The sequence below is a fragment of the Chionomys nivalis genome, chromosome 4 (genome assembly GCF_950005125.1).
Source record: "Chionomys nivalis chromosome 4, mChiNiv1.1, whole genome shotgun sequence".
Lineage (NCBI taxonomy): Eukaryota > Metazoa > Chordata > Mammalia > Rodentia > Cricetidae > Chionomys > Chionomys nivalis.
The window spans coordinates 93152115-93180061 of NC_080089.1; the positions used below are offsets into that span (position 1 = coordinate 93152115).

At 46.7% G+C, this 27947-nt stretch overlaps 1 protein-coding gene across 1 annotated transcript; it reads right to left on the reverse strand.

Moving 5' to 3' along the window:
* Nucleotides 1–27720, reverse strand: LOC130873562 (uncharacterized). The gene is made up of 10 exons (XM_057768400.1): nucleotides 27461–27720; nucleotides 26468–26678; nucleotides 24503–24655; nucleotides 20368–20516; nucleotides 18582–18722; nucleotides 17485–17630; nucleotides 14247–14342; nucleotides 7170–7302; nucleotides 2457–2563; nucleotides 1–176 (listed from the first exon to the last, which is right to left on the reverse strand). Exons 2-10 carry the CDS (start codon nucleotides 26645–26647, stop codon nucleotides 1–3), a joined length of 1281 nt encoding a protein of 426 aa, XP_057624383.1. The 5' UTR covers nucleotides 26648–26678; nucleotides 27461–27720.
* Nucleotides 27721–27947: the final 227 nt, after the last annotated feature.

The window sequence follows — 27947 nt, forward strand, 5'->3', positions numbered from 1 at the left end:
TCACGCCTCGTCTAGCGCCCCCTGGTGGCTGCTACTCAACCACCCAGACAGTAAAGAATTTACCTTTTTCTTCCTTTTGCTGGTCCTATTAGATTTCTTGCTATGTTTCCAAATAGCTGTGAAGGTGTCTGAAGAGATCCGAGGAGTGACCGTAATTTTTAAGGGTGGTAATTTACCTGAGCAAAGAGAGCAAAAGCGAAAATGAGCAGAATGGCTCACACTGTGTAGGGTGCTCTCAGGCCTAAGAGCCCAGCAAGAGATGCGTCATTACGGTTGGCGTATGAAGAACTCCCTGACAGAGCATGGTGGAACTCTGTGATTCTAGGACTCCGGAGGCTGGAGGACCAGTCCCAGTCGCGTAGCCAGCTCAAGGTCACCCCGGGGCTACGGAGATCCTGTCTCAAAAAAAAAAATCAGAACCGGAAGAAGGGAAGAAGATGGGGGAGAGATAAAGGCAAAAGGAACGAAACTCCCTCGTTAGCAGATAAGAAAGTTAGTGTGATTTCATCAAAGGAGAATTAGAAATTCCCTTGTTGGTTTGCAAACGACACGAACACGGAAGACACTCACAGAAAGAATGTTAGTTTTATAATCAGTGTTGTTTTAGGTTTTAAAGCAATGTCTTCAGGGCTAAATGACTAGATTCACTCTGTGAAATCCAAGCTGCTAACCCTTTTTTTGAGGACTCTTCACTGTGCTCAAACTAACAACCTAATTAAAGTGCTTTGTCAGAAACAGCGCCTAAGGAGTCCAGCTCATGAAATAAACGCATTCAGGCTGAACACTTAGACGAAACTTCAAAATCGCTGATTCCTTGAGCCGTAGATTGCCTTCTAATGCCGTTTAAATGACTACTTGCATTTCAGGTGGGCACTCCATAATCAGCCTCTCATTTATGTGAATCGAGCCATTTGCTAAGCAAGCAAGACATTTTCCATTCCAGAGAGCTACTGGGTGGAAATCATTTCCCGTCAAGTTGCCGGGGGCTGTCTCTCATCACGCTCCCTGCAGTAATGGGGGGGAGACCGCCTGCAGCTCAGTAATGGTCTCTGCCAGGTAGAGTGGGAAGTGGCACCAGGAAAACCAAAGCGCAGTCATGACCTGCCTTCTGCTTAGTGCACTCAAAGTGAGGTTTTAACAGAATAATCCTGGTGAACTTGATCTCAGTGCTAATGGAACACAAAGTGGGTGTTCTGTTTCTCTAAAAGAAAAGGATAATTGAAAAGAAAAATCTTAGAATCATTTAATTGGTCATTAAACATGCATCACTTTAGTTGGAAATGGAGCAATGCAGCAGACCACGACAGCCCTGTAATTCTCTTTAAATCACTGCCAGCGAAGGAAAAATGCAAGCTCCGAGTCTTACTAAAGACATGATGAAGACAGGATGCCGCTGCCAGTGAGCTCTCCCCACTCAGCCTACCCTCACACTCCGACACTTCATACTAATATCTCCTCATGTTTTACATCGAGCAACATTTCAAATGGCATTTCTTGCTCTCCCCGTAAGAGCAGTAAGAACAAATAAACTAAAGGAGAGGCCAGGTGTAGTCACCATTTATTGACCTCGCTTCTCTCACTCTCCAAAGGTTACAGGACCATAAGTCACTCAGGGCTGCCTGCCACTTAGAGCCAAACCCCTCTTGGATGACTAATAAGTACACTGTGTTCCTTGTTCTCTCCCTCTTCTCTTTCTGTGTCTCCAAGGTATCCTTATGTAGCCCAGGCTGACCTCGGACTTGAAAGGGTCCCGTGCCTGGCTGGCTCAGCTGTGTCTTAGGACAGTGGCTACTTCAGTTCTACAGTCGATTTCTGTACAAACCACATTAGGTTGAGCTGAGAGGAGAACAGAGAACAGGAGAAAACTTTCTTGGTGAGTAAGAAAGGAAAGAGAAGGGCTGGAGAGATGGCTCGGAGGTTAAGAGCACTGGCTGCTCTTCCAGAGGTCCTCAGTTCAGTTCCCAGCAACCGCAAGGTGGCTCACAACCATCTGTAATGAAATCTGGCGCCCTCTTCTGGTGTGCAGTCAGAATACTGTATACATAATAAATAAGTCCTTTTTTAAGAAAAGGAAGGAAAGAGAAGACAGAAAAAGCAAAAGTGATAGAGAAAAAGGTATTAAACAAACAAACAACAAAAACAATAAAAAAAAAAACAGCCAGGCTGGGAATATGCTGCAAGCATAAGCTACTTCAGAGACAGAATTATCTCGACACTGGCCTACAAGGACAGAGGCAAACCATCACTCAGAGGCTCACAGGGTACACACAACATTGTAAAAGTTCTTGAGTTTTGCACAAGTCTCTTGGCATGCTGACCCAATGGAGGCTAGCCTTTGGCAGCACACACACACACACACACAGCTCATTGCACAGTTCATATTTGTCATTTAAACAGTGGGGCAGTTGTGACTAGTTCAGGGCCCAGGGAGAAGAGGATAGAGGATGAAACTCGACCTGTCTTCCTGGCTCTCAGGGCTTCCAGGATGTCCGCGGCAGCCGTTTCTCCCAGGACATTGTTTCCAAGGTCGAGTTCCCTTAAGTGAGGGGAGTATTTGATCAGGCTGCATAGAGAAACAATGAAACAAAACGGCTTTGCAGCTTGTGTGGCTCCCGGTCCCTCAGAGAAAGTCAGTCCAGAATTTCAGAGAACGCCCCTTCTCTTCAGGCTCCTCAGCCTCCCTGCCCCTTCCCAAGCTGATGCGACGGCCCTACTTGAGACTGGAGAGGTGTTGAGCCCGCTTGTTGAACCTGGATGAGCCTTTCTACTTTGGAATAGTCTGCTTCTCTTAGGAAAGCCAATGCAAGAGTTTCCTGCCATAAATCTTTCTTTTATTCATTTACTTTAAAAAGGCTCTATGTGCCGAGCAATGGTGGTGCACGCCTTTAATCCCAGCACTCTGGAGGCAGAGGCAGGTGGATCTCCGTGAGTTCGAGACCAGCATGGTCTACAGAGTGAGTTCCAGGACAGGCTCAAAAGGTATATAGAGAAACTCTGTCTTGAAAAACAAACAAACAAGCTTCCATGTAAGACTTCTTAGTCATTTATATGTTATATACCAGAAAGATGTCAAAATATTTGAGAGATTGACCATGGCTTGATGACTTTTAGAATGTCAAATAAATAATAACTCTTACCTGGTGATTTTTTTAATGTAATTTAATTTATTTATTTTGGATAGGGTCTCTCTATGTAGCCCTGGCTTGCCTAGAACTTGCCATGTAGACCAGGCTGGCCTTAAACTCACAGAAATTTACCTGCCTCTGCCTTCCAAGTACTGGGATTAATTTCACATAAAATTAAGAAAGGCAAGCTGTTGTGGGATATTTGTACACTCTATGAAGATATTTTGCTGTGATTTGGTGTAATAGAAAGCTGAATAGCCAACAGCTAGGCAGGAGGTATAGCATGATTTCTGGGGAGAGAAAGGAAGAGGAGAATTTAGGCACATGGCAGATGCCAGACATGGAGAGGAAACAAGAGGTGCAAGATGGAAGAGAGGTAACACCACATAATAGAATATAGATTAGGGGACTGGAGAGATGGCTCAGAGATTAAGAGTACTGGCTGTTCTTCCAGAGGTCCTGAGTTCAATTCCCAGCAACCACTTGGTGGCTCACAACCAGCTGTAATGAGATCTGGTGCCCTCTTCTGGCCTGCAGGCGTACTTGCAGGCATAATACTGTACACACATATATACAGTATAACACTGTATATATAATAAATAAAAAATCAAAAAAGAATATAGATTAATATAAATGGATTAATTTAAGTTATAAGAGCTAGTTAGGAACAAGCCTCAGTTATAGGCTGAGTTTTCATAATTAATAATAAGTCTCTGTGTCATTATTTGTGAGCTGGCAGACCAAAGAAAACCAACTACAGCAAGCCTTGGGTCTGGAGAGATGATTCAGCGGGTAAGAGCACTGACTGCTCTTCTAGAGGACCTTGGTTCAGTTCCCAGCAACTGCATAGCAGCTCACAGCCGTCTGTAACTCCAGTTCCAGGGTGTCTAACACCCTCACACAGACATACATGCATGCAAAACACCAATGAACATTGAATACAAATAAATTATTTTAAAAAGGCAAACCTCTGAAAAAAGATTTTAAAATCAGATGAATTAGCTTTATGAGAAGAAAACCACTGTGCTTTAGTCCTACCTAAGGACTCTAGGCCCAACGTTGCTTAGCTTATAAGATCAATAGAAACCAGGAATGTTCAGGGTGTTGTGAACAGTACATTTTCCTTATTTTTTGGTGGGTTATTGAGAATTCTTGGCCTGGCAGTGTTCTGCTGGCTGGTTTTGTGGAGGTGGCATTGAGGCAAAGAACTGGACTTCTGGTCAGCTCTGCCCTTTCGTTGACCATGGGCAAGGCATGTGCCCTCATGGGTCTAACTTTCCATATCTGCAAAACTAGCCAGCAGGGGGCTTTGTGGTCTGTTTTATGAGGTTGCAGTGAAGACAGATGATTCTTTCCTGAGTACACATTAGTGCCCAGCACAGCAGGGACTAAAGGAAAATTAATTCATGGTCTCTGGCTCAGAAGTAAATTATGAAGTGATTATCAAGAGATCAGTCCGCGTCATTATCACATAGGGGGACTTGAACTTTCACGTAGGTCACTGCTGGCTTTGTGGTCTCATTGACTTGGCTGCTCACTGCCCACACTTACACTGATTCAGCAGCCAGAGCTGAAGCCGTCGGCCTATGCTTATCAAAGATCTCAAGGAAGCATCTGCCTAGTACTTGAACAGTTTCAGCTCCCAGATCTGTCCATGTTCTTCAAACAAGATGGGTAAGAACAGGGAACCACAGCTGGAGGGATGGCTCAGTGGTTAGAGCACTTTTTGTTCTTGCGGAGGACCCAGGTTCAGTTCCCAGCTCCCACATGGTAGCTCACACAGACTTGTTCCGGGTAATCTAATCCTTCTTCTGGTCTCCAAGGATACTGGGTCATATGTGGTGCACAGACATACGTGCAGGTAAAACATCTGTACACATAAAATAAAAATAAACCAATCTAAAAAGAACTAAAAGGTAAAGGAAGGGGTGCTGCCAGGAAAAGGAGACCCACGGGAGAGGAAAGGGTGCTGAAGACCAACCTGATAACTCAGCTCTGTGTCTGTGACGTTTGGGGAGCTGAGCCTCACTGGTGTTACTGGGCCTTGGCCGCCACCAGGGCCATCCCCAGACTTGAAGGCTTCTGCCCTGCAGAATTGCCCCCAAGAGGCTTCAGTTTCCTGCCCAGTGCTGAACCCAGAAGCCTGGACGTAGAGGGGACTTCATTTGCTCAACTGGCCAGAGGTGGTGCCTCCTTCCCTCCTCTGTCCAGAGTGGCTCTTCTCCTATTTGGACAAAGGAGGAGCGAGATCCCTGAATGCGGTTTAGCTCTTTGCATGAATGATTTATTTAACCTCTATCTCCTGTGTTAGACACTACTACCATGATCATTTCACAGGAGGGAATCGAAGCCCTGGAATCCACGATAAGCAGACAAAGGAGGTAAAAAGGGAGAAAAGTGAACCTAAGAGCAGTAAGAGCAAAGAAAACTTAGACCAGGTAGTGGTGGTGCACGCCTTTAATCCCAGCACTCGGGAGGCAGAGGCAGGCAGATCTCTGTGAGTTCGAGGCCAGCCTGGTCTATAGAGCAAACTCCTGAACAGTTAGAGCTACACAGAGAAAGCCTGTCTCAAAAAACAAAACAAACAAACAAACTAACTAACAACAACAAAAAACAAAAAGAAAAAAGAAAACGAATCAAACAAAAATGAAAGAAAACCAAGAGCCGATTCTCTGAGATCAGTAACACTGATAAGTTTCTAACCAAATGTACAAGAAGAGAAAACACAATGACCAATGTCAACGAAAAAGAGATTTCCATGGAACCTACAGTTTCTAAAAGGACAATAAAGAAATATGAGTAACTTCATTCTAATATATTTGACAATGTATATAAATACATTCTTTGAAAGGAACAAACTAGAATATGTCAGGCAAAACCCCTCAAAGTCAGAAGAGCCTTTATACTAAACGTTTGGTTGGTTGGTTGGTTCAGTGCAGGGGGTTAAACCCAGGGCCTCGTGTGTTCCACATAAACCCTAGCACCAACCTAACATATACTGCTTTGAAAAATGAGTTTTGGTTGAACTAAGTGTGGTGGCAGATGCCTGTAACCCCAGTGTTCAGGAGGCTGAGGCAGGAAGGCCGTGAATTTGAGGCCAGCACGGGCAGCATAGTGAGACTCGTACAAAACCACAAAACCCCCTGCTGAGAAAGCTCCAGGTGTCAAGGGCTTCTGATCCCAAGCAGGCAAATGTATTACATAGAATGAGAGAGTGAATCCGTGTAGCTCATGGATGTAAACACAAAAATCCTGAACACGTCTTCAGCAGTTTACCTCAGCAATATATTAAGTTCAAAAAGATACAGAAATAGAAATTATTGATGTAATTATCTGGGAAAGGGCAGCGTTGACCGCCAGCTGGGAAGCCTTCCCATCCTTCTTGAGTAAGGAAGGAGGAACCTCTTTCTGCGGAGATAAAAACTGCTACCCATCATGCCTTCGGGCCTCCGACGTCAGCCGTGCCCAGCGATCTTGGCCGCCAGTGGGGCTGTGGCCATGAGACAGTGCTGCCCAGAGCCCTTTTTTACCCTGCAGTTCCTGCAGTGGTTGCAAGCCCTGCCAATGATCGGTCAGCTTAAGGTGTGGGTTCAGTAAAGATAGATGGGAGAACGCCTTGGGTTGTCAAGATAAGCAAGACAGGGAAACAGTGCTTTCTAGAAGCTTCTGAGAATTTTAGTTCCATCTTTTGCTTTAAGAGTCCAGGTGGGTAGCTTCCTAACCAAACATAAGAATGTGTGCTCCAAGCAAGCTGCCCTTCCTCCTCTTGACATCAGGCAGGGTTTGAGTTTTATCCCGACCTTAGCAGTAGAGGAATGGTCTAAGTCTTGCCTCCTCTATTACCCCACCTGCCATCCTTTTCATATGAGGCTCCTTGTGAGGTTCCTGAGGGGCACAAGTACCGAGACCAGGACTGGTAAGTGCCTCTCTCTGAGCTGAGAAGCCACACAAGAATTGCTGAAAAGCTGCGATCAGCCGTGTGGTTTAGCTTCGTCCCTTTAGTTTTAGAGAGTGAATGAATTCGAAGCTCTTACTGTTCCCCACCGTGTTAAAGTTCGAGTGAGTTCCAGCAATTGCTCTCCCTCTACTCCTGTCCCATCGATGCTGTTATCGGCCAGATGCAACGTCACCACCCAAGGGCCAGCTTCCATCAGGCGGTTAACTTTTTTCCTGATTCCTGCAAGAAAAAATCAGAACACTGGTATTATTTTTAGATGATAGCTCCCCTATCTAAACCAATTTTCTAACAGAGTTTGCACATACTGGATTTCTGAATAGACTTATTTTGCGACACAATCAATGAGTAGAATATATGTGATTTTGAGAGTCCTGGCTTTGCATTTGGTTCCACGTCATCCTTTACAACAGAGGCCCCAGACTGCATGATAGACAATCCCATCTCGGAGTCAGATCGTCACTGTTAATCTACTAAAGAGGAAAATTATCTGCTGATCCTGAGGAGTTGACAGTTTTTATTGAAAGGGGCTTAGCTTGTTATAGAGGTCTGAGAAGCAGTCATTTTCCAAGCTTTGGGTTCTAGGAAACGTCAGAAGGAGAAAAGACGGCCCGCCTCAGTGACTCGCGATGGCATCACTGAGGGCCGGAGTCCTGCGTCTGGCTCACCCTCATTGGTCTGCTGAGGTTTCTCAGAGTTCATCATCAGGGCCACCAAGGGGCACAGCATACACATTTAATTCACCCCAGTTCAATCTTAGGAGTTTGAGAAAGAAGAAAACATGAAGAGAAAACAGCCGTCAGCATAAATCAGGCTCATCCACTCAGCCAGGAAAGGTGGGAAACCAGAACCACTGCTCCCAAGCTAGAGTGCTCCCGGAGGCCTTCCCGAGCCCACTGTTCCGTGAACTGCTTCAGATGGGACTGGCCTGAAGGGTAAATGGCTTGATTTAAAGCAGGGAAGAGCCAGCGGGGTGACTCAGAAGGCAAAGGCACTTGTTGCCAAACTTAATACCATTCATTATTGTTTTTGAGTATAATGCCTTGATTCCACTCATGAACATGAATGGAATATGATTTTTCATTTATAAAAAATTTTCACAAATCTAAAATGCCTTTGAGAGTGGAGTATCTGCCCTGACGAGGTGGACACTGATCACACCGGTTCTCATTTCTTTCTCCTAATTTCCACACACCAGAAAGTAGCAAATGATAAAACCTGAGCCATCCTCAGCCAGGGATGAGGACTGAAGGCCAAATTCCTATACAGATGCTCAGCTTTGCAAGGAGAGGCACTGTCAGGCACCCAGAACCCTGCTGTATCAGCTCGGTGTAAGTGTGTGCCTTTGGAGAGGGGGCCTTGGCCTGTGATTGACTGGGCATAGCTGGCATCCCCATGGGCAAACTGTCTCAACTGCTCCCAAACTGGCATCAAGGAGTAATGAAAACATCACTTTTTGCCCACAACAAATGGACCAGATTGGAAGATGGACCTCTCATGGGTTTCAGGAACTTGCAAAGAATGCAGGAAGACCGCTCAGGTCCTGCTCTGGTCCTGGTCTGAGGCTTTAACCAAAGCAACACCAAGCTCTTCTTTCTGGGAGGAAAACAAATCCTTAGGATACAGATGAGGACACACTTAGCCCCTGGTCATACTTGATCTGCCCCAGCTGTACTCACTCTAATCTATTTTTACTCCTTTTTTTTTTTATTATTATTATTACTTTAAAACCAAGCCAGGTGTGGGATAAAGGGATGACTCAGCAGTTGAGATCACTCGCTGTTGTTCCTGAGGCCCCGGGTTCCATTTTCATCACAAATATCTACAGTTCCAGTTCCAGGGGATCCAATACTTTTTTTCTGGCCCCTCTGGGCACCAAGCATCCACAAGGAGCACAGACAAAAATACCCATACACACAAAAAATAAACAGACGGCTTCTCTAACCATAACTGTCTGAACACACTTCTCTGTCATGGAGAACCTGGGTCTAAAACTACACAGAGAAACCCTGTCTCAAAAACCCAAAACCAGCCAACCAACCAACCAAACAAAATGACCTGTGGCTCCTATAAAGTACCTAAACATCTCTGAGCCTCACTGTAAAAGAGGCTGATATCCCATCTCCTGGCATTTTCAATGACCAGTTATCAAGGACCACAGTGCATGGCACACAGTGGTGCCTTGCTTCCTGGTGTCATTTCTGACTTCCCTGAATTCCTAAAACACTGCATGGAAGCAACCTGGTAACTTATTAACAAGTGTCCCTCGCCCGGTGGTGGCGCACGCCTTTAATCCCAGCACTCGGGAGGCAGAGGCAGGCGGATCTCTGTGAGTTCGAGACCAGCCTGGTCTACAGAGCTAGTTCCAGGACAGGCTCCAAAACCACAGAGAAACCCTGTCCCAAAAAACCAAAAAAAAAAAACAAGTGTCCCTCTACCAAAGGGTCTGACATTTATTTCAGACATTGGCACACCTAACCTGGAAGCCATTCTGCAGATTGATCCAGGGCCACCCAGCCGAATGAGTTTCCATCTTCCTGGTGGTCCATTCTCTCTGTCTTGGAGAACTGCCCAAGATCAACAGCTCAGTTCCACTATGCTCCTGTCCCACTCTGAAACCGTAACCTCAGCGTTCAGGAAGCAGAACAGGGGAATCAGGAGTTCAAGGCCATCCTCAGTTAATAATGAGTTCAAGGCTCTCCTGGGATACTTAAGAACTGTCTCAAAAACCAAATACCAATCAACCAAACAAATAAACAAAGCAAACAACAACAAAACCCAAACAAATAAACAAAGCAAACAACAATAAAACCCAAACAAAAACAAAATCCCTGAAACTCCAAACAAACAAACAAATAAGCAAATACTCAAAACTACCGTGGCTCTACGTCATTGATTGTAAAATGCTCATAGTCTCAGAGGTTTGAACTCTTCCAGCTGGCAGTGCTGTTTTGAGAAGTTGTAGAAACTTTGTGATGAAGGGCCTAGCTGGCAATCGCCTGTCACTAGAAGCCAGCCTTGAGTGCTATTCCCACTTCGGTTCTGGCCTGTGTTCTTTGCTCCCTGTCTGGCTGCTGTGTGTGAAAATCCACCCCACACTCCTTCGGCTGTGTGTTTCCCACCAGGATGGACTGTGACCTCTCTGAAACTTGAGTCAGAATAAGCCCTTCCTCTGTGAATGGCTTCTGTCAGGTGTTGTCATAGCAATGAGACAGGGGCCTATTTCTCATGGGTGGGGTGTGTGTGGAGGGCTGAGACAGCTTCATCTTCTCCCTCACCCTTTGGTCTCCTTTGGTCCAGCAGGACAAATGGCAACACACATTCTGTAGGCACCAGAGGCTGCAGTGCTTATCTGTAGACACCAGGCCTTCCTTGAGGTAGAATTTTTTTTTTTTCCTGGTTGAGACAGGTTTTCTCTGTGTAACAATCCTAGCTATCCTGGAACTAGCTCTGTAGACCAGGCTAGCCTCGAACTCACAGAGATCTGCCTGCCTCTGCCTCCTGAGTGCTGGTGTTAAAGGCACGTGCAATCACCGCCTGGCTACAATTCTTTTAAAGTTGTTTAGATATAACATCCTCCCACTGATAATGGACACATGCAATTTCCCATTTACCACCCCATTTTATAAAAGTGAACTTCATCTGCTCGATGATGGGACTCCAGAAAACAGAATGTGAAAAGTGCTGGCTGGTTCACACCGAGGATCCTGGGACTCCAGAAAACAGAATGTGAAAAGTGCTGTCTGGTTCACACCAAAGATCCTGGAACTCCAGAAAACAGAATGTGAAGAGTGCTGATTGGTTCACACCAAAGATCCTGGGACTCCAGAAAACAGAATGTGAAGAGTGCTGACTGGTTCACACCAAAGATCCTGGGACTCCAGAAAACAGAATGTGAAGAGTGCTGGCTGGTTCACACCAAAGATCCTGGGACTCCAGAAAACAGAATGTGATGAGTGCTGGCTGGTTCACACCGAGGATCCTGGGACTCCAGAAAACAGAATGTGACGAGAATTGGCTAGTTCACACCGAGGGTCCTGATCCCTTTATGTAGAGGTTTCCAGTCTATGATCGGCTGTCCCCAGCATGAAATCACGAGTACAGTGACTTCAGGATTGTAACTGGTAGCTTCCTGATTTTGAATGAATATAGCTTTTGAAGATTACATCTTGACTCTTGAAGTGGGCTCTTGCATTCCTTACTGCCATTGGTATTTCTGTGGGCTGTGGCTTTGATATAAACAATAGTGCCTTATTTGGAGAACTGAACCTGACTTGGCCAGCTTGCTACTGGAGTCAAGTGCTGATCTCATCAGGATCGTGGAAGGACTATTACCCCTGTTCATACAGCTAAGTCACAGGTTCTCATCCTCAGTCCTCCAGAATTTAAACACTGGGGACGGCTGCACTGGCTACACTGTGTAGCTTCAGCTGGGGAAAAAAATAGGCTCCAAGACACTCCTTGCTCCCCACTGTGTCTTCTGGGACGGTGAGGGGTGTTGAGGTGACAAGGCAGGACCAGCATAATGGCTCAGGAGAACCTTGCTATCTTCAGGTGGCTACTCCTTACAACCATTTGGTGACTCCTAGCCTTTACCATCCCCTGCTGCTGCGTAGTTGGTGACTGGGCTGTGGAAAAGCTGGGTGTCACCTGCTTGAAGGCTGACCAACCTCTAAACTCTTGTACACAACCTCGTGTAAACAGAGCCTGGGTCTCAGAGCTGGATCCACAGAGGCTGGATGAACCCAAGCAGCCCAGCAGGATGGGCCTGGCCTCCTTGTTCTGAGGTTCCCAAGGCATAGAAGGGGCATCAGAGAGCCCCACTCTGCTCTCTCATCTTCACTGAGCAAAATAAACCAAGGGAGGCAGTCAATGTTTTCATGTTTAAAGAAGTGGTTCCCAGTGATCTCTCTGGACCAGCAGCCTCAGCCTTTCCTCAGGGTCCTGCGGGATGGCACCCACAGGATGGCGCCCAAACTCTCAGGGTCAAACAGCACTGGTTTAGTGATTCTGTGTTCAGTGGTGCAACCAATGCAGAATGGCCGAGACAGGCACGTGTATAACTGCAGGTAGCCACATAGAATATTGTGTATAACTGCAGGTAGCCACATAGGATACTGTGTACAACTGCAGGTAGCCACATAGAATACTGTGCTCCACCATCAAACTATAGACAGCCGCCCAATGTCAATTGTCTTGTTTTTGTGGTTATCACTGTAAATGTTCTCAGGACTCCAAATGAGAGGAGAGTCAGGGGAAGGGCTAAGCTACTGAGTGGCGTTTGGCCTCAGAAGGTACTGTGGGGATGGCTATCCAAGCAGCAGGCCAAAACCTCCTTCCACAAGGGGTGTGCATGAAAATATTTTGGCTGTTTCCAATTAGGACCAAATGGAAACCATCTGGCCTCCTCACCCAGGAGCATGGCACAATCAGTTCCTCTCGGTCCCTCTCTTTGAAACAGGTAGAGTCCTACAAAAGACCAGATTCTCTCCCCCAACCCCCATGACTGTTAAGCAGTTGTCCAATGTGAGAAGAGAAGGTTTTCTTTTTAGATGTAGCCTTGGCTAGCCTATGACCCTCTATACAGACCAGGCTAGCCTTGAACTCATATAACTCTATTCCCCTGTGCCTCATGAGACTTGTGGCATTATGTCCTGCCTTTGGAAAGGTGTTTTGAAGTTTTGTTATCCCTGAAAATACACACACACACACACACACACACACAATGAAAATTGTTCCATTGAGTTCAGGCTGAGGAGACTAATGGCCTCAATTGTCTCCTGGGTCAAATCCAAACCCTTGTCTTGGCTTGTAGGTCCCTTAATGCGGTCCGTTCCCTCAGAAGGGTCAGTCTCCTGCATCCTCTTGTCTTGGCCAAACTTGTGGGCTCCTGGATGGTACTGGGAAGGCCTTTCCTACTTACGTCCTTCTTTGTCCAAGTTCTTTCTTGTTCCCACCCTAGGTCATCTTGCCCCCAAAGCTTTTTCTCTGATCCCAACTCTGGAGCAGAATGCCCTTCTGCTGGTCCAGAGAACACACCAAAGGCCACTTCTTTAGACTTGGAAACATTGACTGCCTTCTCTATTAGCATTACCCAATGGGAAAACTGCATCAAAGACAGACGTAGAACAGGGCCTGAAATGCCTTCTTTCTTTATAATCTCCTCCACTTCTCTCTCTTACCCCAAGGTCTCCTATAGCCCGGGTTTCCTCAAACTTTGCTTTGTAGCTGAAGATGACCTTGAACTCCTCATCATCCCATCCTCCTTCTGTCTTCCAGCCAAAGAGAAGAAGGGCATGTACCGGGCTTTACATTTTCATGCGGCTTTTGGACAACAAGAGTCTGTAATTTTCTAATGTAGCCGTATTTCATAGAAAAGGCTCAACGATAATTTCAAGGGCAGAAAAAAACGACCACACAAGAACAGATTAAAATTGAAGAAGGAAAGAGGCCAAGGAGATTAGGTTCCTCTCAAACAGCTGGTTGTCTTCCCCACAAATGCAAAACACAAACCACCGAATGCTCAAACCACAGCAGCACAGGCCGCACCACGAGAGCTCCCCAAAGGCTGTTTCATGACACACCCAGCAGCTCTCCTGCTCTGCGTCCTTAGAACTTTAATGCATTAGTGCCTGGAGAGGAGCCTGTAGGGCCCAATCTGCCCTCTGCAGGGTGGGATGCTGAAAGCCAGGCAGGGTAGGAGTGCAGGAGCAGGGGCTGCAGCAACACTGTGAACTTTAGTCCTTGGGAGGCTCCTGGGGTGGTAAATCCCACTCTGAGTTCGGTTTCTTTCTCTTTCTGTCTCCCTCCTCCTTGCTCCTCTTCCCCCTCCTTCGCCCTATTTCTGCCCCTCCCCATCTCTCCCAAAGCCCCTTCACCGTTACCCTGGTTCTAACTCTGAGTAACCCGGATTCTGAGGCCTTGCTGGAAGAACTGTTCCAAATCATGCTCCTCTGGAATGTTGACTGTGCCCACGATGAATTTCTCTGGCAGGCATGGCGAAACTGTTCAACCGTGGTTTGTGTGAGGTCACAAGACATCGAATCTGCTTGTTCTCCATTGGATTTGAAGTCTTTGTTTGGGATAATTATGCACCAGGAACACACAGGGAGTGAGTTAGAAGGTGAAGGGAGTGGAAAGAATAATTGAAACGACAACCAAAATACCTCTTTCCCCTCTTTTCCTCTGGGAGGTCCTTTTCACTGTTACAGTTTCGGAAGATTTCGCAATCTGGCTCAAAGTTGAGTTTCCACCTCCACACACTGGTTTAAAAAAAAAAAAAAAAGACAAAACAACGGTGCAGGGTCAGAGTCAAGGAAATGATTTTCGGCATCCTTTGGTACTGGTGATTGTTTGCCTTCGCTTTATGGACACTTCCTGCAAGGGTATTTCTCTTGGGAGAGAATTAGCCAAACAGCATCAGAATCGCTTAGGTGCTGTTGTTTTTATTTCCCTGCTGCAAAGCTAGAGGTTAACATGCAACCCAGCAGAGCCAAGTGGGGCTCCCAGAGTCATCCCGCGGTTGCTGGTGACTCCCTCAGCCACAGCTGCTTTCGATAACCGTGGCCCCACCTTCCTGGGATTGCTAAGAACAGTTATGGAGACATACACTTTGTTGGCATGCATTAAGAACTGTGTAGGAGTTGGGCTGAGGTGGCCCATACCTTTAAAGGCCACATGCAGGAGGCAGAGGCAGGTGAATCGCTGAGTTCCAGGCCAGGCTGGTCTACAGAGAAACGCTAACTCAAAAAATGGCAAAAGGTGGTGGCACACACCTCTAATCCCAGCCCTTGGGAGGTAGAGGCAGGTGGATCTGTGAGTTCAAGGAAGGCCAGGCTGGTCTACAGAGTGAGTTCCAGAACAGTCAGGGCATGCACACACATCCTCTCGTGACTGCTTATATGAATATTGAAAACTTATTATACTGTAAAGTACGTTTTGTTTATTTATTTATTGTTGTTGTTTTTATGAGGCAGGCTTTTTCTGTGTAGCCCTGGATGTTCTGGAAAAACCTGGGGTTTTTTGTTTTTGTTTCTGTTTTATTTTATTTTTGCCTCTTTGGCAAAACAATTCCAGAACTTTCATCTGATTTTTTAAAATTGCTCTTTTGTTGTTGTTGCGGGTATATGTAGATTTCACTTATTTATTTAAAGATAGGGTTTTACTATATAGCCCTGGCTGGCCCAGAACTCATTATATAAACTAGGTAGGCCTTGAACTTACAGACATCTGCTTGCCGCTGCCTCCTAAGTACTAGGATTAAAGGCGTGTGCCACCATGTATAGCTATTCTTTTTAAAATCATGTTTTATTTATTTATTTAGTGTCTGTGTCTGCGAGTGTGTGCACGAGTGCATGTGTGCATGTGTGTGAATCCATGCAGGCATGTGTGTGTATGTGTGAGCTCTGTAAGTCAGAGGATAACTTGCCAGTCTCTTTCCACCATGTTCCAGGCTCTGCAGCAGGTGCCGTTACTGCCGAGCCACCTTGCTGAATATTAAATTGCAGCTTCCCCCTAAGAGAAACTGCTTGAGACAGCTGGGATAGGATCCCCACATCTCCACCTTACATCCTGGGGCGTTCTTTCCCCTCTCCACCTCTCATTCCTGCCCATCTGCTACATGCCAAACCCTCAAGACATGGCTTTTACATTTATAATCATTCAAAAATAAATACCCACGCTGGGTCACTTAGCTATTTTGAGCCCACAGCTGCAGTACAGGATCTGTCAGTAGACCGTGGCTCTTCAGGAGAGTGTAAAAGCAGTGTATGGAAAGTGTGGAGACGGTAAACAGTGTTTCCGCTTTCTTTGGTGCACAGAGAGGTTTGGCTGAATAACCTAGCTTGACAAGTGACCTGGGTGACTCTGATCCTTGAAAGTCTCTGAAGAGGTGGCAGCCATTGTCAGTCGCAGGTTCCTGGCCTTCTTCTCCCCCAAAGCCACCTTTTCTCAGTTCCCCATCACCGCTTCCCCCCCCCCAGAATATAGAGCAACTGAGTTTCCCACCATGACAGATTTTCTCCTCCTAGAAAACCCCCAACCCGCTATAGTGGTGAGGAGGACCGATATGACTCAAATACGTGCTGCTAAGTCCTTCCCGACATGGAAGCTGATTACCGTAATGTTCATTTAGCAGCTGAAGAGCCTGAAACAGTGCTCAGAGCCACACACAGGCATGCCACTGTCTGTGTTACTAGCCATCCAATACAGACAACCAATTAGTAAACGTAGTCAGCTTTAAAATGTACCATAAATACACATTCTTAGGTTTCACCTAAATTTAAAGGGGGAGTGAATGGAAGCGGTGCATCTGCCTGCATCTGCCTGCTGTCTGGTGAGGACATGCTCTCTCCGTGACTCACACAGTCCTGGCACAGTACTCGACCCAATCCTCACCTCACCCTCCCCGCCCCCCAAGGTGTGTGATGAGTCCTGCCAATCATAGCTCATCAGGACCTGAGCCGTAGAGCCTGGACCAAGATGTAGGTATGGGGACCAAAGAGGACCAGGGCTGCAAACTCGAGGGCTCTTGCTGCCATGGTTTAGTCCGTGAAACTAGCCATCTCTGGAGACAGTTGTATGGGGGGCAGGGGTGTGTGTGCTATACATGAGTATCCTTCAATCCTGTTTGACCTGCTTTTGCTAACTTGATGAGTCTGATATTAATTAATATGGTGTGTTAGTTTGCAGTCATAAAGTGAGTGGTTTAACAGAACCCAAGCTTAAAATCGGAAGTGGTGGCCCATGCCTGTAATCTCAACACTCACAGGGTAGAGTCAGGAAGACTAGTACACATTTGAGGCCAGCCTGAGCTACTGATGAGTTCCGGTATATCCCAGGATATAGAGCAAGACTGTCTCACAAAACTGAAGGAAATAGACGTGGTGGTAGGGGGTGGGGTGGAGTGGGGGTGGTAGTGGGGTATGCGGGGTAACAGTGGGGGCTGGGAGTGGGGATGAGGTGAGACTCGAAGGGATACAAGCTTTCTGCCTTACTGTTCTGGAAGCTGGAAGTCTGAAACGGATCCTACAAGAGACTGTCAGGAGATCTTCGGGCTAGGTCCTCAGAAGATTCTGGGGAAAAGTTACTTTGCTTTTGCCAGAGACCACCCACATTCCAGCTTAGATCACTGTGCCTCAGTTTCCATTTCGCATCTCCCTCCTGCCTCCCTCTTAGAAAGGTCGTTGTGATTGTACTTGCTCCTCCCAGGTTAGTCCAGGAGAAGATCTCCACCTCAGACTGACCTGACGCCCGTCACGTGAACGTATTCACAGGTGCTGAAGGTCAGGACAGAGACACCTCCAGAAGGTCTCCAGTGAGCACTAAGAAGCCACCGGCTTGCAAAGCAGAATCTTCTCTTCAGGAACCAACAGGGGCAGCCTAGAAGTGGTACCCAGGGCTCACCTTGGGGAAGCAGAGGGAGATTTCCAGTGTGAGGTGATGCCAAGGCGGGCTGGTCCTTCCCCTGCATCTCTGCATATTCTGCTATGGGTCTGAGGAGGGCCAGAGTTCCAGAACACTGCAGATCATTTCCATCCACATGCAGCTCGCTGGGGAAGAGGGCAGAAAGCATTACTCCTTGGCTGTCGGGCTCACTTCAACTTTGAGTTTAAAATCTTTCTCCGACAGGACATAACGAGTCATAAACGACATAACATAGTGGATAATTACAGTAAACATAAACTACACCATGTCACCAAAGCTGGCTATGCCAGTGGCACAAACCATGCCCTCAGCAGATACCCTTGGTTCTCAAAGTTCACTAAAGGCTTTTTCTCCTCAGGGTAAGAAAAGTAAAGGGTATGTGTGTGTGTGGGGGGGGGGCTAGGGAAACAGCTTATTAAGTGAAGTGCTTGCCAAGCGAGCATGAGGACCCGTGTTCAGTCTCTAGAACCCAGAGAAAAACACTGGACACTGGGCCGTGGGGATGACCAAGAGGGCCTGAGTTCAAATCCCCAACACTCCCGTAAAAGCCAGGCATACCGCAAATACTTGTGATCCCAGCATTGGGGGGGGGGGGGTTAGAGACCATTGGGTCCCTGGAACTTTCTGTTAAGTGAGAGACCTTGTCTCAAAAAGTAGAGAGTGGGAGAGAGGAATCCATTTGATGGACTCTGACCTCCAGATGTGCCTGCTGCGCGCACGCACACACACACACAATACAAACAAAATAGAGATAAATTTCTAAGGAAATTTAGAGAACAACAACAGCACAGGACATGGTGGTGTGGTTGTTATCCCAGGGTTGAAAGGGGAGGGACAGGTGCATCCCTGGAGCTCTCTGCATTCAGCCTTTTTGGTGAGCTTCAAGCCAGTAAGAGACCCCGATTTGAAAACCAGAGGAGAATGCTTGAGGAATGGCAGCTGACGAAGCTGACCTCTGGGTTCTGCGTGCACATGTGTGTACACCTTCATACACGTACGGTTGGGGGGGGCAAATCTAGCCACTAGGATGCACGGTACAATGAGACAAGGTGAGCAAGGGCCCAGGGGCAGCTCACCAAATGGCACTCTGGCTGATGACAGAGGCCAGCCTCTGCCCACTCTGAGGCCCGAGGCCACAGTAGCGCAGACTGAGGCCTTGGAGCCTTTGGTTGTTTTCCAGGCCCGAGAAGATACTTTCAAGTTCTTTATTTCCAAACCTGAAAAGACAGAACAAGCCACATGGTTTTTAAACTGTATCACAGGCCAAGGGGGACACTGTGGTTGGTCACGGCAGGGAAATAAACCACGAAGAGGTGTGAATGAAAACTTGGTTTAGAGCCAGGCGGTGGTGGTGCACGCCTTTAATCCCAGCACTTGGGAGGCAGAGGCAGGCGGATCTCTGTGAGTCTGAGGCCATCCTGGTCTGCAAAGTGAGTTTCAGAACAGCCAGGGTTACACAGAGAAACCCAAATAGCATCAGGGATTTGATTGAGACAGTCAGGGTTGACACATAGACTCCACCCTTCTACCTCGCACTGTGTATAGTGAAGAGCCTGTCTGCTCTACCACTCCGAAGATGCTTTGGATGCCAGCATCACCTTGTTTATATCTCTTCTTCTCCTCTTCCTCTCCTCTTCTTCTTTCTTCTTCTCTTTTATATTACGTCCTGACTGCAGTTTGACCTCCTCCTCTCCTCCCAGTTCCTCCATCCACTACATCCCCTCTCCCCAAGATACACTCCTCCTCCTTTCTCTTCAGAAGAGGGCAGGCCTCCCAGGGTTATTAATCAAACTTGGCATATCAAGTTATAATAAAACTAGGAATTTACCCTCATATTAAGGCTGGGCGAGCAACCCAGTAGGAGGAAAAGGGTCCCCAAGGCAGGCAAAAGAGTGACAGCTCCTGCTCCCACTGTTAGGAGTCCCATGGGAACCCCAAGCTGCACACTATAACATATATGCTGAGAACACAGGTCACACCCATACAGGCTCCCTGACTGTTGTTCAATCTCTGTGAGCCCCTGTGTGCTCTGCCTAGTTGATTCTGTGGGTCATGTTGGTATCTTTCTTATTAATATCTTTCTTGGTGTTTGTCTTAGGGTTTCTTCTGTTGCTGTGATAAAATATCATGATCAACGCAACTTGGGAAGAAAAGGATTTGTTTAATCTTAACAGCCCATAGTTCATCATCCAGGGAAGTTAGGGTAGGAATTAATCCAGAGGCTATGGAGGAACACTACTTCCTGGCTTCTTGTTCCTCATGACTTGCTCAGGTCTTTCTTTCTTTCTTTCTTTCTTTCTTTCTTTCTTTCTTTCTTTCTTTCTTTCTTTCCTTAGTTTTTTTCAAGACAGGGTTTCTCTGTAGTTTTGGAGCCTTTAGACTAGGCTGGCCTTGAACTCACAGAGATCTGTCTGCCTCTGTCTCCTGAGTGCTGGGATTAATACCCAAGCCCACTTTCTCAGGAATGGTGTCATTCATGATTGATGTGGAGACTGGGCCCTCCCACATCAATCACTGATCAAGAAAGAGCACCAGACTTGCCTACAGGCATTTCCTCAGTTAAGATTCTCTTCCCAAATGACCCTGTCTTGCATCAAGGTGACAAACACCAGCCTGCACAGCCTCTTTATTTTTATATCTTCCTTAGCACCTAGCTCTGTGTCCTGCACACGGTCACCTTCAATAAACATTTGTTAAAAGAACAAAGGGGAACACTAATATTTACTTGGGCACAGGAGGAGGAGGGTTCTTTTTCTTGTCTCGAGGAGGCTCAAGAACCTGGGTGTGTGGTCCTCCCCACCCCCATCCTCCAGCTGTCACCGTCTCGAGCCCAGCCTGCCACAGCTCCACCTTCGGCCTTACTTGCAGTAATCGAGGGCCAGGAAATACAAACTGCTGAACTGCAAAGCTCTCCCCAGTCGCCCCAGGGACCACAGATCCATCTTGCAGTTAATGATCTCCAAGGTGGTAACTGGGCAGATGGTGTGCCCCTTCGACTCCAGAAACAAAGCCTAGGAGATTGAAAAACACTTCCATCAGGACAACCGGTGTGCTCCGCGGTCTCATATATTCCCAAGCCAAGCCTATGAGTTCTCATATGTTCCCAAGCCAAACCTATGAAGGACCGCAACATTCTTGCCTACAAGATGGTTTTCCACATCTTGCAGCATGAAAATAAAGGCATTTTCCTTTTTAAAAAACAAAGTTTCATTGAGGAATCCTATGAGAAACACGAAGCCCTGTGGTGAGATACACTGCACTAAATAGTACTTGACTATTACTGCCCCATCGCATACTGAAGGGCTAACCCAGGCCTCTCACAAGGCTGCATCATGGATTTAGGCGCCTGTGTTATGATGAGATCTTGGGATGATCCCTAACTTGACTTGACTAGTGTCCTCACAAGAAGAGGACCCTAAGAGGACGTAGGAAGAAACCTTGCTGACCCCTGGATTTTAGACTTCAACTTCCAGAAGTAGCAGTTGCTTCAGCCACACAGCCTGTGATGCTGACAGCCTCTTCAGACTACGGCGGATGTCAGTTTTTAAAAACTGGTTACTATCAGTGGGGGAGGGACGCGTGCCTGCTGTGCCGTGGATGTGGAGGTCAGAAAATGACGCTGTGGAGCAGATTCTCTCTTTTCATTTTTGCATAGGTCCTGGAACTGGAACTCAGGCTTGCCCAGCAAGTGCCTTTACCCCACTGAGCCAGCTTGCCAGGCCTGGATTTGTCAAAAGAATTTGTTTTTTTTTTTTTGTTTTTTTTTTTATGGTTTATTTAACTTTTATTTTATGTGCATTGGTGTGAAGGTGTCAGATCCCCTGGAACTGGATCTTCAGACAGTTGTGAGCTGCCATGTGGGTGCTGGGAATTGAACTCGGGTCCTCGGGAAGAACAGTCAGTTCTCTTAACCGCTGAGCCACCTCTCCAGCCCAAGAATTTGTTTTTTAACTTGTTGGCTGTGTGTTGGAGTTGGTGCTCTCCTCCCTTCTTTATGTAGCTTAAGCAGCAGGTGCTTTACCTGCCGAGGCATCTCACTGGCCAGAGATGCTGATTTCTTAACGAGGAAACGCAGCCTCCTGTACCTGTACTCTTTTCAATAGAGGTGTGGTGTGTGACACACACACACACACACACACACACACCCGCCCCGCATGAGATAAAAACCATAAGAATGTCTTTGTCCTTCCCAGGCCCAGACGTCCTCATTCCAAGGCCGTCTCAGAAGTGGACTGTGTGCAAACCAGTAGCTACTGTGGGAGCTGCTGCTGGACTGGGCTGTACACAAGCGTCTACGGTCCCCACAGCATCAGCTCCAGAGTGGAGAGGTCCACAGACAGGTCATTTTGTGGTAGCCAAGGATACCAGTGATGGTTAAATCCCTGCCTGAAAGGAAAGAGCATTTAAAGCCTCAAGTCGTGAGGCTTGCATGAGCTGCTTTTCAGCCATTACAACCAGCAGAGAACACTCGGTTCAGCTCAGAACAGAAACCTTGAAAGGGCTGGGGTGGATTTGGAAGGCTAAGGGCCTTTTAAGGTAGTGACATATCGGTCAGATCTAGGGTTTCCAACTATTTCTTGGCTGAGATTGCAAAGTTGAGCCATAGCCACAGGGCCAGTGCTAACTCTGAATGATGTGTGATCTCCCCCACCTGCTAGCTAGAGTGGGCTGAGCTTCCAGCCTGTGTCCTAGTTACGGTTACTAGGGCTGTGCTGAAACACCTTGACCGAAAGCAACTTGGGAGAGATTTTCTTGGCTTATGCTTCTCCCTCCCTCCCTCCCTCCCTCCCTCCCTCCCTCCCTCCCTCCCTCCCTCCCTCCCTTCTTCCCTTCTTCCCTTTCTTCTTTCCTCCATCTCTCCCTTGCCCAATGGAAAACTTTTCAATTTTCTTTCTGGGTTTTGCTTTGTTGAGACAGGGTCACGCTATATAGCTCGGGGTAGCCTGGAGCTTTCTATGTAGACCAGACTGACCTGGAAGTCACAGGGAACTTCCTGCCTCTCCTAAGTGCTGGGATTGAAGGTGTGTGCCATGACACCCGACTTAGCTTCTTGATCATGTTTCTAAGTTCCTCAACTACCCTCTTTTAAATTCAATATCCCAGGGGCACCTCCACCTCTACCCTTCTTTGAATCGTGTGAGATTGTGCATGTATGCATGTACACATGTGTGTTTAGCTTATCTAGTTCCCAGCGAGAGCTCGTCTTAATTATCTGATTCGTCTTTTCCGGGAGTGGAATTCTTATTTGCAATAAAGGAAGTTCAATTTCTAATGCAGGTTAATCGATAATTGTTTATATGTAGAATAACGGTTAAAATTATTGAACATGGGTGATTCTTGACAACAGAATGTGAGTGAAAGTGTGATTTACAGAATCATACTTATGTAGGCAACATGCATGCATATTGCTACAAGACAACATGCATGCATATTGCTACAAGGGTTAACACGCATGCATATTGCTACAAGGGTTAGTATATGCATGGTGAGTGCACATCTACCTCAGGCAGGCCCCACCTAGGTAGTAGGTCGGGAAAAGAGGTGACTGATGCTTTGGCTATTATATTGGTCAGTATTTGCTCATTCTGTTCATTTAAAAGAGTATATCATGGGGCTGGAGAGATGGCAGAGTGGTTAAAATCACTTGTCGCTCTTGCAGAGGATTTGGGTTCAATTCCCAGCACCTACATGGCAGATCTGATCCATCTGTAACTGCAGTTCTAGGGACTCCAACACGGGTGCATGTGGAGCACAAATATGCTGGCAGGTGAAACATTCATGTGCATAAAGTTAAATAAGTAAATTTTTTTGTTTGTTTGATTTTTGAGACAGGGTTTCTTTGTAACTTTGGAGCCTGTCCTGGAACTAGCTCTTGTAGACCAGGCTGGTTTTGAACTCACAAATATCCGCCTGCCTCTGCCTCCCGAGTGCTGGGATTAAAGGCGTGCGCCACCATCGCCCAGCATTAAGTAAATTCTTTTTTATTTATTTATTTATTTTTTATTTTCGAGACAGGGTTTCTCCGTAGCTTTTGGTTCCTGTCCTGGAACTAGCTCTTGTAGACCAGGCTGGCCTCGAACTCACAGAGATCCACCTGCCTCTGCCTCCCGAGTGCAGGGATTAAAGGCGTGTGCCACCACCACCAGGCTAAGTAAGTAAATTCTTAAAAAATTAATCTAGGGGGCGCTGGAGAGATGGCTCAGAGGTTAAGAGCATTGCCTGCTCTTCCAAAGGTCCTGAGTTCAATTCCCAGCAACCACATGGTGGCTCACAACCATCTGTAATGGGGTCTGGTGCCCTCTCCTGGCCTGCAGGCATACACACAGACAGAATATTGTATACATAATAAATAAATAAATATTTAAAAAAATTAATCTAGGGCTGGAGATGTGGCTCAGAGGTTAAGAGCACTGGGTGCTCTTTTAGAGGTTCTGAGTTCAATTCCCAACAATCACGTGGTGTCTCACAACCATTCATAATGAGATCTGACGCCTTCTTCTGGCCTGCAGGTACACGTGCAGACAGAACAATGCATACATAGTAAATAAATAAATATTAATCTAAAAGGAGTATATTACAATTGGGAGGTGGATTTATGGATATTAGTTCTGTCATTTTCCATATTTTCTTTAAAAAGTGAAGCTTGCTGGGTGGTGGCAAACACCTTTAATCTCAGCACTCAGGAGGCAGAGGCAGGAGGATTTCTGAGTTTAAGATCAGCCTAGTCTACAGAGTTGCAGGACAACCAGGGCTACACAGAGAAACCCTGCCTCAGAGAAAAACAAATGGAACTTACTTAAAATTTATTTAAAACTTATTTAAGATGAGGAACTCATTTAAAATATGTTTGAAGAATCTCACTAAAATAATGTTTTTAAGAAAGAAAATCTTGCAGAATATCAATAAGTCAGAAATAAAATAAATTACATCTGGAATACAGGATGTTGCAAGCTTGGCTTTGATTTTAAGGTTTGAAGAAACTCGAAAGCACACTCACGAGCCTGGCGATCTCGGGGTTGGTCAGCTGAAGGCCCCAGACGCAGAGTTCCTTCCCCAGCGTGTAGCGCTCATCTCGAATTGCCATGAGCAAAGGCTCCAAGGAAACAGGCGGGTGGCTCGCTGTGGCGTCACCAGCTCTTACGAGCGTAAACTGGAGTGGAAGAAGAGACATCCGCGCATCTGGGTGTGTGGGGAAGGAATGGCGCTACCAGAAGACTGGACGACTGCTTGAGGTGGTTATTACCTGTGTGTGGGATGGTGGTGGCCTAGCTGATGGCATTCCTGTCATGGACAAGTTCATGGCTCTGTAGGTCAGCGTTACTGCCTGCTATTAGGTCACCAAATCAATTTAGCTTTGTACAGCCAGTCTTTCCTTTTTCTCTTAGGAACTAGAAAGGCAGGGAAACCATTGGATTGCATCTTACATAGCAAGGAAAGAATGATTGAGTCATAAGGTTTTTATTTTTTAAGACTTATCTATTTTAATTTTATGTGTCTGCATGTTCTGACTGTGTGTGTCTGTGTGCATGTGTGCAGTGCCCTGGGAGGCTGGAAGAGGGTGTCAGATTTCCTGGAACTGGAGTTAATAGGAGCCTCCATGTTGGTGCTGGGAACCAATGTTGGCACTCTGTTCAAGCAGCAAGTTTGTTTTTTGTTTGCTTGTTTGTTTGTTTTTGAGACAGGGTTTCTCTATGTAACCCTGGCTGTCCTGGACTTGCTCTGTAGACCAGGATGGCCTCGAACTCATAGAGATCCACCTGCCTCTGCCTCCTGAGTGTTGGGATTAAAGGTGTGTGCCACCAGTGCCCAGCAAGCAGCAAGTGTTCTTAACCACTGACCTACCTCTCCAGCCCCCTACAAGGCTCCTAATGATATTCATAATTAAATGGAGAACCCCCATCTAAGCAAGCTTCCAACTTATGCAGCCTCTTTAGTTGTGTCTAACCACATGGGATGTTAATTGTATTTCAGATGATGGATGTAATAAAAAGTTAGGTGAAGGCTAACTACAAGAACTATAGTGAAAACAAAATTTAGTGGGCTTGAGAGATGGCTTAAGAGCAAGCTAGTCAGCTAACAATGTCCTGTAACTCCGGCTCCAGGGTTTCCAATGGCTTCTTGGTTTTTTTCCCCCATACATATAACTGAAAAATAAATCTTTTAAAAAATTAACCAATATTATTCCCCCCCCCCAAAAAAAAAGGGTGATTGTGAGGTTGGAGAGATGGCTCAACAGTTAGGAGCACTTGCTCCTCTTGCAGGGGACCAGCGTTTGGTTCCTGCATCCACACTGGGCAGCTACAGTCCCAGGGCATCTGATGACCTCTTCGGACCTTTGCCAGCACCTGCACGTGTTTGGCGCACATACAGACAACCGGGAACACACACATACACATGATTTTTGTTTCCGAGACAGGGTTTCTCTGTGTGGCCTTGGAGCCTGTTTTGGAACTAGCTCTTGCAGACCAGGTTGGCCTTGAAGTCATAGAGATCTGATTGCTTCTGCCTGCCAAGTGCTGGAATTAGTCTGCGCCACCACCTCCCAGCTGTACACGTGAGTTTTTTTTTTTTTTTTTTTTTTTTAAATGGTTGTGGGAGGCCCCTCACTGGAGCAGGGAGATGAGTGCGGGGACAGCTGAAAAAAGAAGGGACTAGAAAAACCCTGAGGGCCTATGAGGTTGGTAGAGAGGAACAGGTGGGGAGAGAGGCTAGAGGGAAGGAGGATACACCTCAGGGAGGCCAGAGTCCGGAAAGAGGGGGGCTTAAAGAGGAACTCCCGAATCCCCCCACAAACACATTCTGGCAGTCAAAGAGGGCAGGTGCCTGGTTTGGGGGAGGGGCAGAAGAGTGGCCAGGCCCTTGGTCTCCAATGAGCAAAGCTGAGTACGTCACTCCGTTGGGCAGTGCCGAGTTGGTGGAGCGTCAGCTTTGGACTGAACCCCAGGGACCGACCCCCACTCACCTTCCTGAGGATCTGCTCTCTCTCAATGCTGCTCTTCAGGTCCCTTTGGATGGTGGGACACAGGGATGTCCCAGACTGCGCGCAGTGCTTCTGGTATGTCTTCAGGAACTTTTGAAGAACAGGAACCACCGACGGGGAAGCCCCTTGAGGTTTTTCTTTTCTTTTCTTTGCTCTTGGCATTGTTTTTACAGCGTTCGATTCCACTTGGCTTCTGAAAACAATAACTTAAGCTGAAATCATGCCTCACCCTTGAAATCCAGAAAACACTGTTGTACGCTCTTCTCCAAGAACCTTAAAGGCTTCGCTTATCCTAAGTGGCCCTAGCAAGTGGAGTTAGAACCACTACAGAGCCGTTCAATCTCCAATTTCCATAGTCATGCGTACATATTTTTGTTTCTTTCTTTATATTGAGTGCAGTGCCCATGGACTCAGTTATGAGGAGGGGCGATACTATTAATTCACGGTACTATTCAGTACCTATTAATGCGGATACATTGGCTTTAAAGCGGCACAGTTCTCTACTGATTCAGTTCCTGTGTACCTACTGACATGGTTCAGAATGTGGGCTTTGAGCTGGGAATATAGTTTAGCTGTTAAGTGTGTGTCTAGCGTGCATGGGACCCTGGATTCAATACTGAAAAAAAAACCCAGGCATTTAGAATGCACATTATATTGGTAAATTGTCCTCTGCCATTTAAGTTCACTGTGAAGATGGTTCTGCAAGGCCCCCTCCCTTCAGAGCTAAGCCATTTATGTCAGGTGGCCTCCATCAAAGACTCCAGAAGGATATAATATTGCCTAAGTAAACAAGAAGTAAGCAGCTTCCAAAACTCTAGAAATGACAGAGACAACTCGCAATAAGCCCAACGTGAGCTTTGTTGCATGGCGTGACTTTTCTTCACAGTGTTTTTAAATAAATTAAAAAGTTGGGGCCTGGGTGCTCCAAAGTCAGTCACAATAAACCATGGGTGAACTCTCATAGAGTTTTCTTACCTGTGAGGCCAGGCTTTATCATCTTATCTGAAGGCAGCTTCCCCTCCGACATGGCACCTCACTCGAGAAACAGGACACAGTCTGAGGCCGTGCCAATCAGAGCCTGAGGAAGCATCCAAGAATCCGTTACCCCAGAGGTGGGGGGAGTATAGAGCAGGTCCTGGAGTGGGGATGGAGTGGGGAGGGCGGTGTCCTCTTGGGGACCTTTGAAATCCTGGCCACTCCACTCTGGCCTGGTGCAGGTGCTGAACACCATCCAAGTGTTGCCGTCTTGCTTCCTGCGTCCTCTGTTGCCATAGAGACGGGAACGCCGGCCAAGCGAAGGCAAAGAGAGCTGAAAGAATCTCGCTGTAGGCAATGGCTTCGGAGTTAAGAACTTTCAGGCTATATAGGAAGTGGGGAAAGGCCTTAGGGAACAAACACTGGATTGGGGGCCCCAAACCTTGAGGGGCTATTATACTTCCCCATCCCAGCAGGCCTGAGAAAC

Bases quoted from the DNA above. Each gene is read 5' to 3' on its own strand.
- LOC130873562 (XM_057768400.1), bottom strand. From the start codon at position 26,647: ATGCCAAGAGCAAAGAAAAGAAAAGAAAAACCTCAAGGGGCTTCCCCG. The intron at 7,303-14,246 runs GTATTTTGGTTG...TTTTTCTTGCAG, and splicing joins GAGGAAAAGAGGGGAAAGAG to GAATCAGGAAAAAAGTTAAC. The intron at 177-2,456 runs GTCGAGTTTCAT...CTCTTTGCTCAG, and splicing joins CCTGAGAGCCAGGAAGACAG to GTAAATTACCACCCTTAAAA.